Here is a 17,568-nt window from a genome sequence, read left to right on the forward strand (position 1 = left end):
GCCAGGCACGCGTGACCCGGAGGCCCCGCACCCCGGCCCTGGCCCTGCTGCCCACCTCCCACCCCAGGCGCATGCGCGGCGCTCCCTAACCGTGTTGCGTGGGCACCCAGCCGGCTCGCGCGGCCATGGGCCTCCTGCACAGCAGAGGCAGGACTGGAATCTTGAGGTCTGTCGTTTTCTTCCTACTTCCGGGAGGGTGTCCCACTGTTCTTCAGTGTTCCTGGAGGGGCGCCGCAGGGCACAGCGCCCCATCTGCCCCAGCCTGTACCTTGGGGTACCCCTACAGCACTGCGCGTCCTATGGGGCGCTTGGGGGGTCAGGGTGTGGCCCTCGGGGCCCGGGGCGCAGGCCGTGTGGTTCCAGTGGTGGGCTCTGTACATGCAGGGGCGGAGGCCGGCCGTGCTGCCTGGCCAGTCCAGTCCTCCACGTGGTTCCAGGCCCGGACAGGGCTAGCAGCCCAGCCTGAGTGGGCCACGGCGAAGGTGTGGGGGGTGGGACCCTCGCTGTGCCTGCCCCAGGGCACCTGCTTCTGCTCAAGGCCCAATGCCAACACCAAGACGGACTCTCCTGCGACCCGGCACTGCGGCTCACAGCGTGTGCTCGGCCTGAAGCTGGGAGGGGAGCAGCGGCTGCAGAGGGGACTGGGGGGTGGGGGGAGGCGACTGGGGAGGGGAAGGCTGACTGGGGACCGGTGTGGAGGTGAGGAAGGGGACCGTGGCAGCCATGGCTGAGGGGGAGCTGGGCACGGCGCCCGGGGGCTCGCTGATGGGCCGATTGTAGAAGAAGAAGGGGCACTGCTGGATGAAGAGTTCGATGATTGTCTGGTAGGTGCGCGTGGCCGTGAGCGCGTCCATGGTGCTGAAGTCGGGCCTCATCAAGGTGGGCCAGAAGCAGATGGACAGGTTCTCACTGGTCATGAGGTTCACCTTGTTGTTGTGGCTGACCCTGCAGCGACACCACAGCATGTCAAAGCCCCACCCTGCAGGTACCCCTCCCCCCTTCAACTCTACAAACTCTTAGGGATGATGGGACCACCTTAGGGACTCGCTAGACAGGCTACTGTGCCACCAAACCAACTGCAGGTGACCACGTGTGGAGCTGGTGACCTGTCTTCCTGGTACCAGTAATGTGGTCTCTCAGCTAAAGCTTTTCCTGTCTTCTGCTCACCCTCTGGGGAAAGGGGCTACAGGAGAGGCTCTGAGGACTTCTGCTTCCAGGCAGATTTCTGGATACAGAGAGAGAGAGAGAGAGAGAGAGAGAGTGTGTGTGTGTGTGTGTGTGTGTGTGTGTTCTGGATACAGTGTGTGTGTGTGTCTCTGTGTCTCTCGCTCGCTCTCTCTCCCAGCCTCCTGGGTAGCTAGGATTACAGACATACCCTGGCATGCCCTGGCTCAAGATGGCTATCAAGCAGGCCCCACTGGAGCTGAGGACGGAGGCCGCACTCCACTGTCAGTTTTCAGAGGAGGAGTAACAAGCCAGAAAGCCCTGGAACCTACTTGTTCAGGTGCGAGATGACATATTTGAAGACTTCATGGTTTTCCTTTGGGAATTTCTTCAGTACCTCCTTGAGGGCATGTAACTTCTGTTCCCGGTCATTGATTTCTGAAGAGAGAAAAGCAAAGATTGGGTTGGAGATGTGTCAAGTGGGAGACTACTTGCCTATCAAGTGGGAAACCAAGTTCAAACCTCAGTACTGCTGAAGATAACTTGGTAAGTATCTGTCCAAATTATAACCTTTAATCCCTCCCGCCCCCGCCCCTTCCCCCAAAAAAGGTCTGTGGCAGAGCCTGGAAAGCAGACATGGCAGTTCAGCAGCTGGCAGCCCCCGGGCTCCATGCTGTTGTGGGCCCCCGAGGGCTCCTGCACCTGTGGCCTGCACACCCAGCATGGCATAGGCTTGGTGGCCAGGTCTCCTCTGTGCCCAGGCTCCCTGTGGAGGGTAGGGGCCTCCGAGCCCCCCCACCACAGCCATGGACTCCACCACGAAGAACACCATTTTTTCCTTCCTTCGGTTGCCCTTGGAGACAGGTAAGCCGCGTTGAGACGGCTTCCTAACCAGATGGTGAGTGCTGCTGCCTACTCATGCCATAAGGAGAGCCACAGGTGCCCTCCTGTCCCATGGACACACACATGCACACGCCTCAGCCTCCTGGGTGCTCACACCATCCCCACCATGTGCCAGGAAGGCGGCCACGGTCTCCTGGTCGCCACCCCTGCAGCAGCTGACAGGCCTATAGAGTCATGGCAGGGAGCAAGGACAGCAGGAGGGAGACCGTTGGGTCAAGGCCCAGGGCGAGTGACCCCTGGGTCGGTGTCCTTGTCATGCAGACAGGTAAGGGTGCATTGGTGCCACGTGCAGAGATGGACATAGGAGCTAAGGTGAGCTGCAGCGTCCTTAGTCTTGATCCTGGGACTTGCTCTGGAGGGTATGCTTTCTCCTCAGCCCTCCTGGCAGGCTTTACAGAGCAACCTCCACAGCAGTGTGCCCCTCCGGATCCCAGCGGGCACCAGTCTCTGCTTTCATCAGGCGCTAGTGGGGGTGGCACCTTCACAGAAGAGCCAGGGCTCAGCCTCCTCCCTGAGGCAGGAAACAGGGTGGCCAGGCCGCTGTCTGCAGGCGCCCTTTCCCCTTCCTCTCGGACAAACAGCAAGGATGGGCGTTTCCTGGCTTTCTTCCTTGCGGCGGTCCCTTGCGGAGCCTGCTCTGATTACCATTCACCATTCACCCGTGCGCAGCTTCCTGCGGCAGGCCAAGTGTGAGGAGGGAGCGGCACAGCTGTCCCAACTGCAGCCTCAACACCAGGCCAACTCTGCTGCTACCTGCCTGTCCTGGCTGGATCCAGGCTTTGTGCACAAGGCAGGGGCTTTCACACAGGGGTGACTTTTCATACATGCTGCATCACCCTGAACCTCAGTGCAAAGGTCCTGGCTGAGAAATGGGCCATCAGGCGGGTGATGGGCAGGAGGGATGGGCCATGACAGCAATCCCGGGTGGAAGGAGGCCTCAGGCACACCACACAGTTGTGCCTAGGCCATGCACGGCTGCCACTCGCTTCTGGAGCTCTACTTTGTGGCACATTTGGAACCATGCTCAATATTGTGAACGTCTGGCACTAACAGAACAATAAGACAGCGACCCTGACCATGATGGCACTTCAAACCAGGTCCAAGCCTCAACACACAGGCATAGCCACTCTCAGGTATCAAAAGAGCTGGTCCAGTTGATGTTGCCATGGAAACCCAGGCAGCCTGGTACTTGGCTACCTCAGGGCAAGGCATCCCCTGACAGCAACTTTTTCATTGGCTGTGTCTGGCTGGGCTGAGTGCCCTCACTCTGCAGTGCCCAGCGGGGAGCCCCTCTCCTTCTCCGCCTTCTGCTGGGCTCTGCCTTCTGCCGGGCTCAGAGCCCGAGGAGTCTCAGCACGCGAGCACACAATGGGAGAGGAAACTGCCGGCCTCCGCCCTTCCCAGGCTGCTGAAGTGGCACTGTGCAGCCACCTCCTGAGAGTGGAAGCCGCTGTGGAAGCGGAAGCACTGTAGGAAGGGCAGTGGGTCCCCTATCGCTGCACCCCTCTCCTGCCCTTCTCCAAACAAAAAGGTGCTGTGTCAGCTGGTCCTGCAGAAACAATGGCACGCCGCCGGGTGCTGGGCTTCCACATGCCTCTAGATGGCACCAGGTCAAGAGGAATGGAGCCTCCCGCAGGCCCACACGATTGCACATGCAATGTGTGTACGCAGTGTGTGTGTGTGTGTGTGTGTGTGTGTGTATGTGTACATACTGTACGGCACCGCATGCCTTCCCTCCTCTAACTGGTACCTGATAGCAAGCTTGGGCTGGGAGTAGGGACTACAGAGTGCTTTCCTATGGGACAGCATCCATCTGTGGATGGTGGGCTCAGAGAAGCCATGCCTGCAGCAGCCCCTGACAAATCTCATCTCTTAGCTCCAAAAGGTAGGTGCAAGAGAGGAATTACGAGTGTGGCTCACACTGTAATCAATTAGACTGACTCTGGAGGCTAAGAACAGGACTGTGGCTCAAGGCCAGCCTGAAAAGTTTGTGAGACCCATAATAACCAGCAAAAATCAGGGCTTGAGGCACGTCTCAAATGACAGTGTGTCAGTCTAGCAAGTTTGGGGCCCACTTATGAAAGCCCCAGAAGTAGAACATGCGCCTGCTCCTGACTGGAGCCCGGCGGCAATCCCGCTGGTCCCTGCTGCGGGTACTCACTGTGCGCCTCCACCAGGTCAATCTGCATGCTGTACGGCACCAGGGGGTCCGGCAGCTCTGAGAAGAAGCTCTTCATGGCCCCAGCCACAGTGTTCACGGTGAAGTCTTTCTCTGCCAAGTCCAGGTTGTGGTCTGAAATGAAGTGAGGCCACACCAATGGAAACGAGTAGAAACCGCAGGAAAACAGAAGGCTTGGAGAAGCCGGACCAAGTTCGAGGTCTGGGCACTGCCCAGGGTTGGCCTCAGTATGGGTGGGTATTATAGGAGGTGGCATCCTTGGATGCTGTTATTAGAGTTCCAAGGTTCACCAACAGTACTAGCATTCCTTATGGCTATGATGTTTGGCAGGCTTTTCCGAACTTCCTTTCCTGCCAGCCAGCAAGGGAGCTTTCCTGAAAGGTGGGCGCGCTTCCTACTGGCTCACAGGAAATGAGTCCTGCCACCACATGCTGCCCATCCCCATCCCTGTCCTGACAGTGGGAGAAATCATTCATGTCCCACCTCTGGCCCCCTGGCTGTAGCACTGACTCCTTCCTCTCACTTCTCTCAGCCCTGCTGCATTCCTGATTCTGCAGAAACTGCTGATCAGGGGCTGTGACTGGGGTTCACTTTGGGGCTATCAGCTGTTGAGACCCTGAGTGCCCCTAAGCAGTTTAGGTCAATGATAGACTATGAGAAAGGAGGTCCCACAGATGACACCATGAGCAGGCTGTCTTGGTGTGGGAACCCACCCTCCTCGGTGCTGTGCACTTGACCAAGTCACCTAGGGAGGCATTCTCACAGGCACCCGACAGCCAGCAAGGCAATGTGTGCCAGCACAGTGCATCCCCAAAGCATCCATGGGCTAGCTAAGCCTGACCAGGCTTGCGAGCTGCTCCGGTGGCGCCTCTCAGGCCTCTGTGCCCCCACCTGCCTCTGTCCCTCTGCCTGCAGAAGCCCCAGTGGGTGGGGGAGGGAGGCTGCTGAGCTTAGTTCTCCTATGGCCTGGGTGGCTCTCATAGGAGGCCATGGGGGGTCGGGGGGAAGGGTAGCCATGATGGACAACATTCCCTGGGCCTGCAAAATAGATCATTAACTCCTAACTGTCCCTGCCCAGCTGAGGATTGCACCCCTTCCACGAGGTTGCTCATGCTGACAGCACTGGCAGGGATGGTAGGCTGACAAGGCCTGCTCCCCTCCTTTGGCAGAGTGACCAGGACGCACAGCCACCTGGGGCCACACAGGGTCTCTTAAGTCACGAAGCCAGCACCTCTCCTGCTTTGGTTCTGGATGGGTGGCAGGAATCCCACCTGGCAGTCTAGCTATGGCATCACTTCAACTGGCTCTAGCCTTACCTTGATCAAACTGTCTCTGCAGACTCTCCATCTCTGACTTGTTCCCGCTGACCCGGTAGATGCCTTCTGTGCTCAGTCCTGAGGAGGAAGAACAGAGCAGGTCCTGTGAACTAGAGATCACCAGGCCTGGACACCAGGACGGGGGGGGGGGGGGGGGAGGGGGGCCACCAAGGGCCTGAGAGCACCCACTGGGGGACAGGAGCAGGGCGAGGCTAGCATTCTCCTTGAGTTTTCACCAGCTTTAGTCTTCTTCCATGTGCATTATTTTTTACTTGCTTTTCACAAAAATTAAAATAATACAAACCTGGTGATGGTGGCTACATGTGTTAATTCTAGCAAATCAGGAGGCTGAGATCTGAGGATCATGGTTCGAAGTCAGCCTGGGCAGCAAAACCTGAGTCTCTCATCTCCAATTAACCATAAAAGGCCAGAAGTGGAGCTGTGGTTCAAGTGGTAGCCTTGAGCCAAAAAGCCAAGCCAGATCAACAGGTCCTGAATTCAAGCCCAGTACCAGCACACACATAAAAAGATACACACTAGGGTCTGGGAATGTGGCTTATTGGTAGAGTGCTTGCCTACCATGCATGAAGCCCTGGGTTCGATTCCTCAGTAGCACATACACCAGTGCCAGAAGTGGCGCTGTGGCTCAAGTGGTAGAGCGGTAGCCTTGAGCTGAAGAGCTGAGAGACAGCGCTCAGGTATAGAGTTCAGGCCACAACAGGATCCCCCCCCCCAAAAAAAAGAAAGAGCCCAGAGACTGTACCCAGGCCCTGAGTATAAGCCCCATGATGGACCAAAAAACAACAAAAACAACAACAAAACAGATACACAGTATGAAAGCTGAAGATAACTTCGAGCCACATTTTGGTTTTCTCTTGAAATTTACTTTATTTGAACACTCCATTTTCATTACAAAGCTACTGTAAGCTTATTCTGGACACCAAATGCCCTCACATCCTGTAATGGCTCTGGGGCCAGGCTGGGCTCCGTAGGGAGAAAGTCATGGCCAGCAAGTCAAAAACAAAACGAGTATTATAGAACATGATTTTAAAGACTCTAACACATACAGTAACTCTATAAACAACACTATCCTCCTTCAGGTTGTCTCAAGTTTTCACTGTTAGAAATATTCTTCAATTATATTTCCTCTTATTTATTTATTTATTTTTTTGCAGTGTTGGAGATGGATCTCACGTACTCTTAGGGAAGTGCTCTGCCAGCTCTCAGTTTCACTGTTGGACTTCATTTGAACTTTTGTCAGTACTAGGATTTGAACTTTGGGCCTGGACAGCAACTACTCCTTGAGCCATGCCCTCAGCCGTAGATTTTTGGAAGTACCTGTCTCTCTCTTACTGTGTGGATTTGCTGTTCAAGTGCTTTAGTTTTCCCACAGGGTGCTTTTCTCACTCTACTTGAAAGAGTAACAAATCCTTGTTACTTTTTTTTTAAGGTCTCAGACAGGGACTTCTGAACTCCATACCTGATGCTTTCTTTCACTGGCTAGTGCTGTACCAACTGAGCCACACCTCCAACCCCTTGTTACTTTTTTTTTTTTTTGGTCGGCCGTGGGGCTTGAACTCTAGGCCTGGGTGCTGTCCCTCAGCTCTTCAGCTCAAGGCGAGCACTCTACCACTTGAGCTACAGTGCCACTTCCAGTTTTTCTGGTGGTTATTGGAGATAGGAGTCTCACGGTCTCTCCTGCCCGGGCTGGCTTTAAACTGCGATCCTCAGATCTCAGCCTCCTGAGTAGCTAGGATTACAGGCGTGAGTCACCAGCGCCCAGCTACTTTTTTTTTTTTTTTAAGACAGCATGTATCTGTTGTCAGGCTCCTTAGGCCCATGAAGTCCAATAGCAAAATCTGTGGCTTAAATGACAGAATCTTAAGTATCAGAGGAAAGACTGACCCCACTCCACAGAGGACATGCTATTTGGCTTAGTGTGGACGTGGGCACTGGGTGAGTCCATCCTCCCATTCTTAGAAAGGAAAGTCTAGTGTGGCCACCAAGACAGCAACACAACAGTGAAGTAGACGAGCTCCTTCTGCTGCCCGCACTGGGAGAATGGGGCCTGCCATCCATTAGGCTCATGTTAGCCACCTCTGGGAGAGGCCGCCACCAGATCACATCAAAGCCTGCATTCTTCCAGGGCCCAGACTGTTGGAAGGTGAATTGAGAACATTACAGCAGAACCATGGGGTGTCCTTGCGCCGCACCCCCGCACCCCCCCTCCCCCTGCCCCAAGGACTCTCACGCAGCACCTGCTAGCATCCCCTGCACCAGTATTTACCCTGGCCTGTTTCCCCAGAGACAGGTTCCAACTTTTGATCTGGTAGCTCAAGCGAGGCACCGGGGCGGACACACAGGCTCGCCGCGTTGTGACAAGCCCTGGGCATGTCAGCAGCTTTTAGGTTTTCACCTCCTAGTCTGAAACAACAACTCTGTTCTAAGTGCTTGTCCCTTCTGTCAATATGAGAGCCTCCCTAAGGAAAGATGACGGCACAAAGGGCTAGGACTAAGTCACCGCTCCCAGGCCCTCTACCCTCCCCCAGTCCCGCCAGGCTGGGCATGCATCATTTTCTGGTAGGCCTGAGCCCCTGTGAGAGCAGGCGCAGTCTTGAGAGGCTGCTGAGCCCCCTGCCCTGGCGCAGGCCGCAGCCTGCTACATGGGGTGGTCAGGTGTGGGCAGTGGAGACCGCACCACAGGGCTCACCACCAAAATGGAAGCCTGGGAAAGCACCAGGGCAGCTCTAGAGCACCATTAATCATCACCTTAGCATTTCCTGTAAGCCGGGGGTGTTTATTTTACAAAATCTCATTTTAAAATAGCAATCCTGCCACTGTCGTACCCAACACCATGGCATCATTTAGGAAAGGTATCATTAGCTTAGCTCGTACAATTGATCCCAACTACCACTTAGACATCAATGAAAAACAAACAGAAACTGAGAGCAGAGTGTACGGCACCATGGAAGCTTCATGCACTTGGTCCTGGTGAGAACCCGGATGCTGGACAGAACAAGGCAGTTGGCCAGGACCGCAGCCAGTCAGGGAAAGAGATGGGGGCCTGGAGCAGACCTCAGGCACCCACATACCAGAGAAACACCCCACCAGCAGAAAGCAGGGCCCTCACAAAGTAGGCTTCCCTTACAAGCTGTTGCAGGCAGCAGCCCTGTCCATTAGACCCCAAAGGTTCACTCCACTAAAGCCTATCCTGGGCCCAGGCCTGCCTGCTTTCTTTGAAACACTCCTATGGTTTCAAGCATCTTCTACTTGAAGCTCATCTTTGGGAACAGAATGAGAAAAAAGCCCTAAGTGGCCAAGGTCAGTGTTTTCAAGTATGTGAACCAGCGCTGTATCAGACAGTCTCTATCAGCAGCTATAGGGAACAGAGCTCTAACAAATACGCTCGCTGTCAATTTGTAAGATAACTATTAGCCCAGCTGTCAGGCAGTGCACAGAGGCTGGGATGCTGTATCTGGTCTGAGAGGACGGCTCAAACAAGAGTCATGCCAACAAACCTGTGGCTGAGCACTCACTGGGTAGGAGGCCCACAGCAGGTGACGCGTGCCTTGCACGCACTTCCACACCACTTCTCCCAACAGATCCTTGAGAGCCAGCACAACAGATGAGAATGCCGAGGTCAACAGGGAAAGCAGTGAGCACACGGCAGAGGGCGAGTTATACAAACGTCACTGAACCTGACTCTACAACACATGCTCTTTCTTCTCTCATCAGAGAAGAGAACTACATTGCCAGTTCTCCATCAGTCAGGTGGAGGCGCTGGGGTCTGGATGCTAGGGGAGCCCCCCAAACTGCATTTCTAACACATTCTTGGGGAACTACTGTGGGACCTCTAAGGTTCCCAAATTCTACAAGACAACAAAACCAGGGGTAATACATTAGGCAAAGCAGATACAGAAGGCGTAGCTCAAGTGGCAGAGCACAAACTGTGAGTGAAAATGCTGCGTTCAAGTACACACATGCATGCTCGCATACATCCTCACATGCGTGCATGCATTCACACAGAAACAAAAGAGTAATTTACTCTTTTGGTTGTTGTTGGTGGTGGTCATGAGGCTTGAACTCAGGGCCTGGGTGCTCTACCTAAACTTTTGGGCTCAAGATAAGGGATCTACCAATTTGAGCCACAGGGCCACTTCTGGTTTTCAGGTAATTGGAGATGAGTGTTTCATGGACTTTTTTGCCTGGGTTGGCTTCAAACTGTAATCCTCAGATCTCAGCCTCCAGGGAAGCTAGGATTATAGGCGTGAGCTACTGACACCCAGCTACTTTACTCTCTTCACCAAGGCCACGTGTGACTGTGGTGAAAGAGCTCAAGTTCTGCGTGCAGGCCAGAGCAAAGGGGCCATGGGTCTCTCAGTGCCACTTCCCAAGTGTCCGCCTGGCTTGTCACCCTTCACAGAGAATTCAGGCTTGACACCCCTCAGAACAACTCGGGTCACATCAGCAGGCGGGAGCTCCCTAGGCATGCACTGAGCCTTGCAGGTTGGCCTACTTCTGCCCCGAGTGGCCAGTAGCAGGGTGAGTGCCCACAGCAGTATAGCAACCAAGTGGGGACAAGAATCTCCCGCTCCTCTGGACTTTTCTCCTGCTCCTTCCTTCCATGGTGGCCATGTCAGCCTTGCTGCCACTCACCCCAGTCCTAGGTCCCCTGGAGCCGCCTTTCTAGCAATGAACTGGTACTTCCTCCAAGACAAACTTGGACTTGCTTATTTCTCACTTTCTATACTTAGATAGAAAAACTCAGCACTTTGGTTTAAAAAAAAAAAAAAAAGGAACTGGCAATGCCAGTGCCCTGGCACAGCCCAGACAGGGTTAACATAACTACAACCATGTTCAGCACCGGCCCTCCCCTCAATGGAGATGGAGGGTGCGAGGGAAGGAGGGTTACCCTCAAATCAGCATTTGGAGGCCTGCATTCATTCCTTTCTTGGGGCAGGGCCGCAGCAGGCTCCCCTCAGGGTGGCAGTGTGTATCTGGTGAGGTCTCAGCCATCAGCCTAGTCATCTAGCGACAGCAGGCACACAGGGCACAGTTCTGATGTGTGCTGCCAGGAGACATGGGCTTCAATCCTAAGGCCCGTCTCTACCCCCAGACATGGGAGGGAAGCAACCGGTGATGGAGGGAGTGCAGCCTGCGCCTGCCTGCCTGTAGGCACAGAGAAGCTCTGAGCGCTTGGCCCCAACAAGCTCATCTACAGACAGCTGTGGCACCAGGGTCCCTCGGTTCCAATCCCAGCTCTGGCTTCTGGGGTACCTGCCACACTTCTGGAAAATGTGGGATTGTGAACACATGTGCCCAGAAGCTGGGGAGCATGGCACCATAGGCATAAGGCACACTGCCTTAGAAATACTGACTCGGCTGCGGACTGCCCAGTGGCTCTGTCAGGTAAATGGCATTTTTGGCCATTTTAGCCAAGCTGGCTAGGAGTTGGGAGTGCTCCCCCACATCAGCTTCCTGTTTCCTTTACCTTTAGCACCTCAGACAGCAAGCAGGCTTTGCTGTGGAAGTGGGGCTCCCCTCTGTCTTTCCTCCCTCAGAAGGACTGTGTCTGGGACTTTCTGGCTCTCATTTCCCCCGAATGCTAGGACGGCTGGGCTACTCCCGTGCCTGTCAGCTGTCTTCCCTGGTACTCAACCAGGACTCAATTCTGTCAACGCCAGGATAGAATGCCACTAATGCTCTGACTAGGTGTTAGCACAACTTCCCAGTGTCATGACATAATCTCCGCTGTGGGGGGTAGGGGGTGGAGAGAGGAGGTGGGGTAGGGGGACATCAGGAGGGAAGTGGGGGAAAACCTTGCACCAGGTGTGAGGTGTCTGGTATCTGGTTGAGCTGCCATGAACTCTTGAGACAGGGCTTCTGGACCCTGTCCTGAGCTAAGCATGAGCCAGACATGGACTCGCTGTCATGACTTGGGAGAACATGCACTGTAAGGAGAACTGCAGAGCAGCCTGAAGTGGGCACTGCGTGTGACCACAGCCAGGTTGGTGGACTGTGCTCTGCAGAACAGGTCAGCTGGGCACCAGTCCTGCCAGAGCGTGGAGTACCCTGGGCCAGAACACCTACACAAGACGAGTGGCATGGGGGTGATGTCAGTGCGACACTGAGGGGCTTCTAGCTACCCACAAAACAGAAGGCTGCCAGCTCCTGGGCCAGGGCATCCCCACCTCCGCCACCATCGCTGCCGGGGTGGAAAGGCCCCGAGGGTGCACAGAGATGCCTTCAAGCTTCTACGATGGCAGAAGGTTCCCAGGGCCCGTGACAGGAAGCAAAATGTCACTAGTCACAGGAGCACTTTTCATAGAAGCTTAGAAGTTGAAAAGCTGCCACCCCCACTTCCCTGCACTCTAGAAAAAGTACAACCATGTCAACATGTGGCCTCAGGAGCTCCAGCCGGCCACATGGCCCCGCCCAGTTTCTCCTCCTCACTGTGCACTCGGGGCCTCTGGCCTCCCTGCAGGCTGTTCCCCCTGTTGACCTCTAGGCTTTAGCAGAGGAGCAAGACTCCCACAGTAAATGAGGCTTCCTGCTAGACAGCGCTGCCTCCACTGCCCACATTCACGAAGGGCTGATCCTCTGGTCCAGGTTGGCACCCACACACCCTCCTCGAGGCCTCCCAGCCACCCTGTCCTGTAGGGCACCACCCTCCCCACTGTGCAGCAGCCATCTTGGCAGGCTGGTAGTGAAGTCTGGGCAGTCTGGGTCCACTCTTCCAACCTGTACCTCCTGTACCTCTTGTTTCAGGAGGTGGTCCCTGGCAGAGTAAGGTGACATGGGGTGGAGTGTGAGGGGCAGATAGGCAGGTGCACACACTGGGCGGGAGCCAGGGCTGTGCCACCCCCCATGGGCCTGGAGGGTCCATGCTGAGAACAGGTGCTGCTCCTTGGGGCCGGGGCCATGGCCACAGGACAGGCCACTGCCTCTGTCTGCACTCCGCTTGCTCAGGGCCGGAAGTGGACAGTGCTCTGAGGAGGCGAGGCTGGGTGGGGACAGGCAGGCGTGAGCCTGCTGACAGGAGCTCCGAGGCCACATATTGATGTTTGTATTTTTTTCCTAGAGTGCAGGGAAAGGGCCTGGCCTTCCTGCCAGCTTTTCAACTTCTAAGCTTCTGACGATGAAAAGTGCTCCTTCTTGGGGACTTGGGCTGTGATTGGTGACATTTTGCTTCCTCCCACCACAGAGGGGGCAGAGCTCGGGGATGGCCAGGCGGGACAGGCCTGTCGAAGCTGCCAGGGACTTGGGCTGCCACCCAGACTATTTCTGTCTTGGATGGAGGCAAAATGACTCCGTGAGCCACGCTTGACTTCTCTCTGGCTGCCGGGCTCTCCAGGCAGTGCGCCAGGGCCTGCTGTTCTGACCAAGCAGGGCGCTGGGTCCTGAGGAAATCCGTGAGCAAGGCTAAACGAACTGCTTATCTGGAACAGCCAAGAGCTAGCGAGCTGGCTGCTGGCCTGTGTGGCAGTGAGGAATTTGTGGAATACAAAAATCTTGTGCTTCACTTACGAGCAACACAAAAACAGGAGGGTAGTGAGGAATGGGGTCCTGGGAGGTGACCAAAAGAAAGGGGCGGGGAGGGGAAGCTTTGTTTTAAAGCTATCAGGATCACATAGGCAACTTCTCAATAAACCTAGAATTAGAAAAGGGAAGATTAAGCTGCACAGATTCACTCTTTTTTTTATTTTTTTGTCAGTCGTGAAGCTTGAACACAGGGCCAGCACTGTCCTTGAGCTCTTTTCCTCAAGGCTAGCACTCTACCACTCTGAGCCACAGCTCCACTTCCAATTTTTGAGTGGTTAATTGGAGATAAAATGTCATGGGGACTTTTGTGCATGGGTTGGCTTTGAACTACAATCTTTACATCTCAGCCTCCTGGGTAGCTATGATTATAGGTATGAGCCACTGGCACCCGGCTTCAGAGTCACTCTTTAAATAAAAATGACACCATATGGAAACTGTGCACCTGATAAATCTCACACCACCACTATTCAAAGGAACATAAATAAGGCAACCACCACACTGTGTCTGAGCTGCCCCTTACTGACTGCAGCCACAGCTGTAAGGAGCTGCCTTTTCAGGGACACTCCACAGCCAGGCCTTCTGGCTGCTGAATGACCAACCCAAGTACATGGACAGTCTGGCCTGCTCTCTTTCCCCGCGTTCTTCCCAGTGGCCATGATGAACGTGGGTGAGATATAACACTCATAGCCATCAGCATGAAGCACAGAAGGCGGCTGGAGAGTGGGCTCTGTTCACCCAAGCGCTGTGAGCTTCCCTGCCCAAAGGTTTCCTGGAGCTCTGCTTCTTCTTGTAAAAAAGATTAGTACTACTTTCAAGATTAACACTATCTTCCAGCTTGTGGGAGACCAGCTAATAAATGGTGAAGGTGCTCAGTGAAGAAGAAGCCTGACACACAAAAAAAGTAAATAAATAACTAAACAGCAGCTTCTCACTGAGCTGAGGCCCCCACCGTCCTGGGCAGGGCCTTCCTGATGAATCTCTAAGCTTTGGGTCTGACCTACTTGTAAGGTCTTAAGTTCGGAGCTTTGGGGGGAAGGGGCGATGGACAGTGTGACACAACAGGAACTTCACATCTGTACCTCTTCTGGTGCCTGTAGCATCTTTGGGTACTCATGCAGTGAGGTAACCCATCATGCCCACATAACAGAAACCCCCCAAACCACAGTGCTTGCAGAACTTTCGAGGGCCGGGAGGGTGGCATGTTCTGGAGGCATTGAAACTCCACATCTCCCCCTCCCCCATCCCTTGCCTGGTGCATCCCTTCCACATGGCTATCCTAAGCTGGATCCTTGATAGTCAATTGGTCATGGTAAGTGAAGGGAAGTGCTTTCCTGAGTTCTTTAACGACTGGTAAGGAGTCTGTGCCTGACAGTGGGCAAGATGCCGTCTGCTTGGTAACCAGAAGGCAGGCATCTCAAGTGAAGGTGGTCTTGTGGAGCTGGGCCCTTCACCTGCGGTGGTCACTAAGACTGTCAGGAGCTGTGGAGTGAGGAGGGGGGAGGGGAAGCTCTGAGCAGCAGGGTCCAGATTCTCTGGCCTGATCCTACTTCTCCATGACATGTCAGGGTCTTACCTGACCTGTCCCAATGACCAGAGACCAAGAGGGTAAAGACTCTGGGTTGGAATCCAAGGCCCTGTTTTCTCTTCTGCACTCATTTTCCTTGAAGAGTCGCTGACTGCAGGACCCCTGAGCTTAGGCCTGGCAGGTGAGCTTTCCATCAGTGCTTAGATACATGATCCCTTAACCTGCACACAGCCCTACAAGGAAATGACTTCCATCAAGGAGAGGAGACCTGGAGAAGGAAAGATGTGCTAGTGCTCTCCCAAGAGTGCCACTCATGTGTGACATGCCAGGGGGAAATCAAGAACCTTGCCCAAGCCAGGCGCCGGTGGCTCACACCTATAATCCTACCTGCTTAGGAGGCTGAGATCTGAGGATCACGGTTCAAAGCCAGCCCAGGTAGGAAAAGGCTGTGAGACTCTTATCTCCAATAAACCACTCAGAAAAATGGAAGTGGTGCTGTGGCCCAAGAGGTAGAGCGCTAGCCTTGAGCTGAAGAGCTGAGGGACAGCGCCCAGGCCCAGAGTTCAGGCCCCACGAGTGAACATAAAAAAAAAAGAACCCTGTTTATTGCAGCATTATTTACCATAGCTAAGATATGGAACCAACCCAGATGCCCCTCAGTAGATGAATGGATCAAGAAAATGTGGTATATATACACAGAAAGAATGACATTGCCCCATTTGTTAGGAAATGGAAAGACTTGGAAAAAATTATATTAAGTGAAGTAAGCCAAGCCCAAAGAAGCATAGGTATATGTATGAGTCAAGCAGAAAAGGCCAGATAAGGTGATGTTAGGAAAATGAACCCTAAGATATGTATTTTAAATGTTTTTTTTCTTTCATGCATTTGTTTCTAATGCAATTATAAGATTCTTTGTTGCTTTGTATGTCCCTCCCCCACAGTATATACCCATTCAGTATAATTTGTGGAGGGGAAGGGGAAAAACAAGTCGTTTAAATAAGGATACAGGTGGACCTGTTGCAACAATGAGAAGTACAAGTTGTCATGTCAAAAATGAACTTTACAACTTGGGGGGGGAGGATTGGGTGGAGGGAGAGGGAGGATGGGAAGGGATGGGAAGGGTAAACAAAGGAGGAGGCTACAATGCTTGATAAGAAATGTACTCACTATCTTGCCCATGTAATTGTAACCCCTCTGTACAGCATTTTCACACAAAAAAAATCCACCCCCCCAAAAAAAAGAACCTTGCCCAACTGGAAGAAGCAAACCAGAGCTCACCAACAGTGGTGGGGAGGCTGCCCAGGCAGCACAATGACAAAGCTGAAAATACTTGCCAATTACTTTTTCCAAGCACTCAGTAGCCATTTCCATTTAATACTCGGGTGGCACTTTCGGTAGGCTAATTGCAGGAAAAGCTGTGCATCATCAATTAGTGTCCAACACCAGGCATCGACCTCTCCAGATCTTCCCTCCTGGGAAAGATGCTTTGTTGACAGGTCCTACAAGGGGACACTAAGCTTCCCTCAACCCCTCCAGTGCAGAAGACTCACAGGCTGCCCCACATGGACAACCCACCTTGTACCCACCACGTGGCATTTCCAACCATGCGCCAAACAGCAGAGTGAACCACAGTCCTCCCTCTCTTTACACAACTGCTCGTCCTCTGGCATCATTCATAAGCGCTCACTGGAGCCCGGTGCACTCCATTTGGAGGAGACAGTGGTGAAGACCCCGCCTTAGGGAGCTTAGATCTCAGACAAGCTAGGGTCCAGGAAGGTAAGGGCTCACAGACCAAGGCACAGGGCAAAACAGACCATGGGGTAAGGGTTTTGATTCAGATGGGAGCTCAGAGAGGAATCTGGGAGGGACTTCAGAAATGGAACCAAAAGGAAAGACTCAGCAGGTGAGCAATCAATGGAGTTGCGGAACTGCTGGAAGTTGTGCTCTGTAACCTAAGTTAGGTAAGACTAACCTGGAGTGATGGAGAGCCACTGAAGAATTCCAAACAGGGTTTGGGCATGGTGGTGCATACCTATAGTCCCAACTCTGGAGAAGTTGAGGCAAGAGGATCAGGAGTTGTCTCAAAAACCACTTTGAAGGCCAGACATGGTTTAATTCTAGCCTGTAATTCATGACTGTAATTCTAGCAATGGGAAGGCAGAGTTAGGGAGGATCAAAGTTGAGAGCCAGACTAGGCAGAAAGTTAGCAAGACCTTCACCACAGTCAGTATGCCAGGCATGGTGGTGATCACCTGTAGCCCCAGCTACATGACAGGCATAGGTAGGAGAATCTGGGCCCGAGGCTGGCCCTAGCAAAAACATGAGACCCCACCTTAAAAAACAAAGCAAAAAATGGTTGGAGGCCTTGGCTGAGTTCAAACTCTATCACTGCCAATAAACAAATAAAAGGACTCTCCCAGGGCACTGGTGGCTCATGCCTGTAATCTTAGCTACTTAGGAGCTGAGATCTGAGGACCACAGTTCAAAGCCAGCTGGGGCAGGAAAGTCAATGAGACTCTTATCTGAAATGAACTACCAAAGAACTGGAAGTGTTACTGTGGCTCAAGTGGTAGAATGTTAGCCTTGAGCTGAAGAGCTGAGGGAGAGCACCCAGACCCAGAGTTCAAGCCCCATGACAGACCAAAAAAAAAGAACTCTCTAATATTTCTAAAGTATAGAATGAAAGCTGTGAATTTCTCCTGTGTGACCTAAAGAAGCCAGGGGACCAGTGTCAAGGGTCTCTTAGCTGAAGGTCCCTTCTCCTTTGTGCAGGTCACTGAGCGTGTCAAGTTTCCCAGCAGTTACCTACATGCAGAAGATGGCAGCTGGGGGCAGAGACCTGAGTGAACACTAATAAAATCACAGAAAGGCATAAACAGCTAAGGCTAATGGAGAGGGCTGAGAACATCCCTGTGTATCTGGCAGCCATACCCGTGCAG

At 53.5% G+C, this 17,568-nt stretch overlaps 1 protein-coding gene across 1 annotated transcript in view; it reads right to left on the reverse strand.

Moving 5' to 3' along the window:
- Positions 1-393: 393 nt before the first annotated feature.
- Arhgap35 (Rho GTPase activating protein 35) overlaps positions 394-17,568 on the reverse strand; it is a 34,619-nt gene continuing 17,444 nt past the window's right edge. Inside the window, exons 3-6 of the mRNA XM_013032749.1 lie at positions 5,563-5,640; positions 4,229-4,360; positions 1,497-1,602; positions 394-945 (exon numbers count right to left, since the gene is read on the reverse strand). Coding sequence (XP_012888203.1) covers positions 588-945; positions 1,497-1,602; positions 4,229-4,360; positions 5,563-5,640 — 674 coding nt within the window. The 3' untranslated portion in view covers positions 394-587. The remainder of the gene's footprint in view (positions 946-1,496; positions 1,603-4,228; positions 4,361-5,562; positions 5,641-17,568) is intronic.

This window comes from Dipodomys ordii, unplaced genomic scaffold (genome assembly GCF_000151885.1).
Source record: "Dipodomys ordii isolate 6190 unplaced genomic scaffold, Dord_2.0 Scaffold156, whole genome shotgun sequence".
Taxonomy (NCBI): Eukaryota; Metazoa; Chordata; class Mammalia; order Rodentia; family Heteromyidae; genus Dipodomys; species Dipodomys ordii.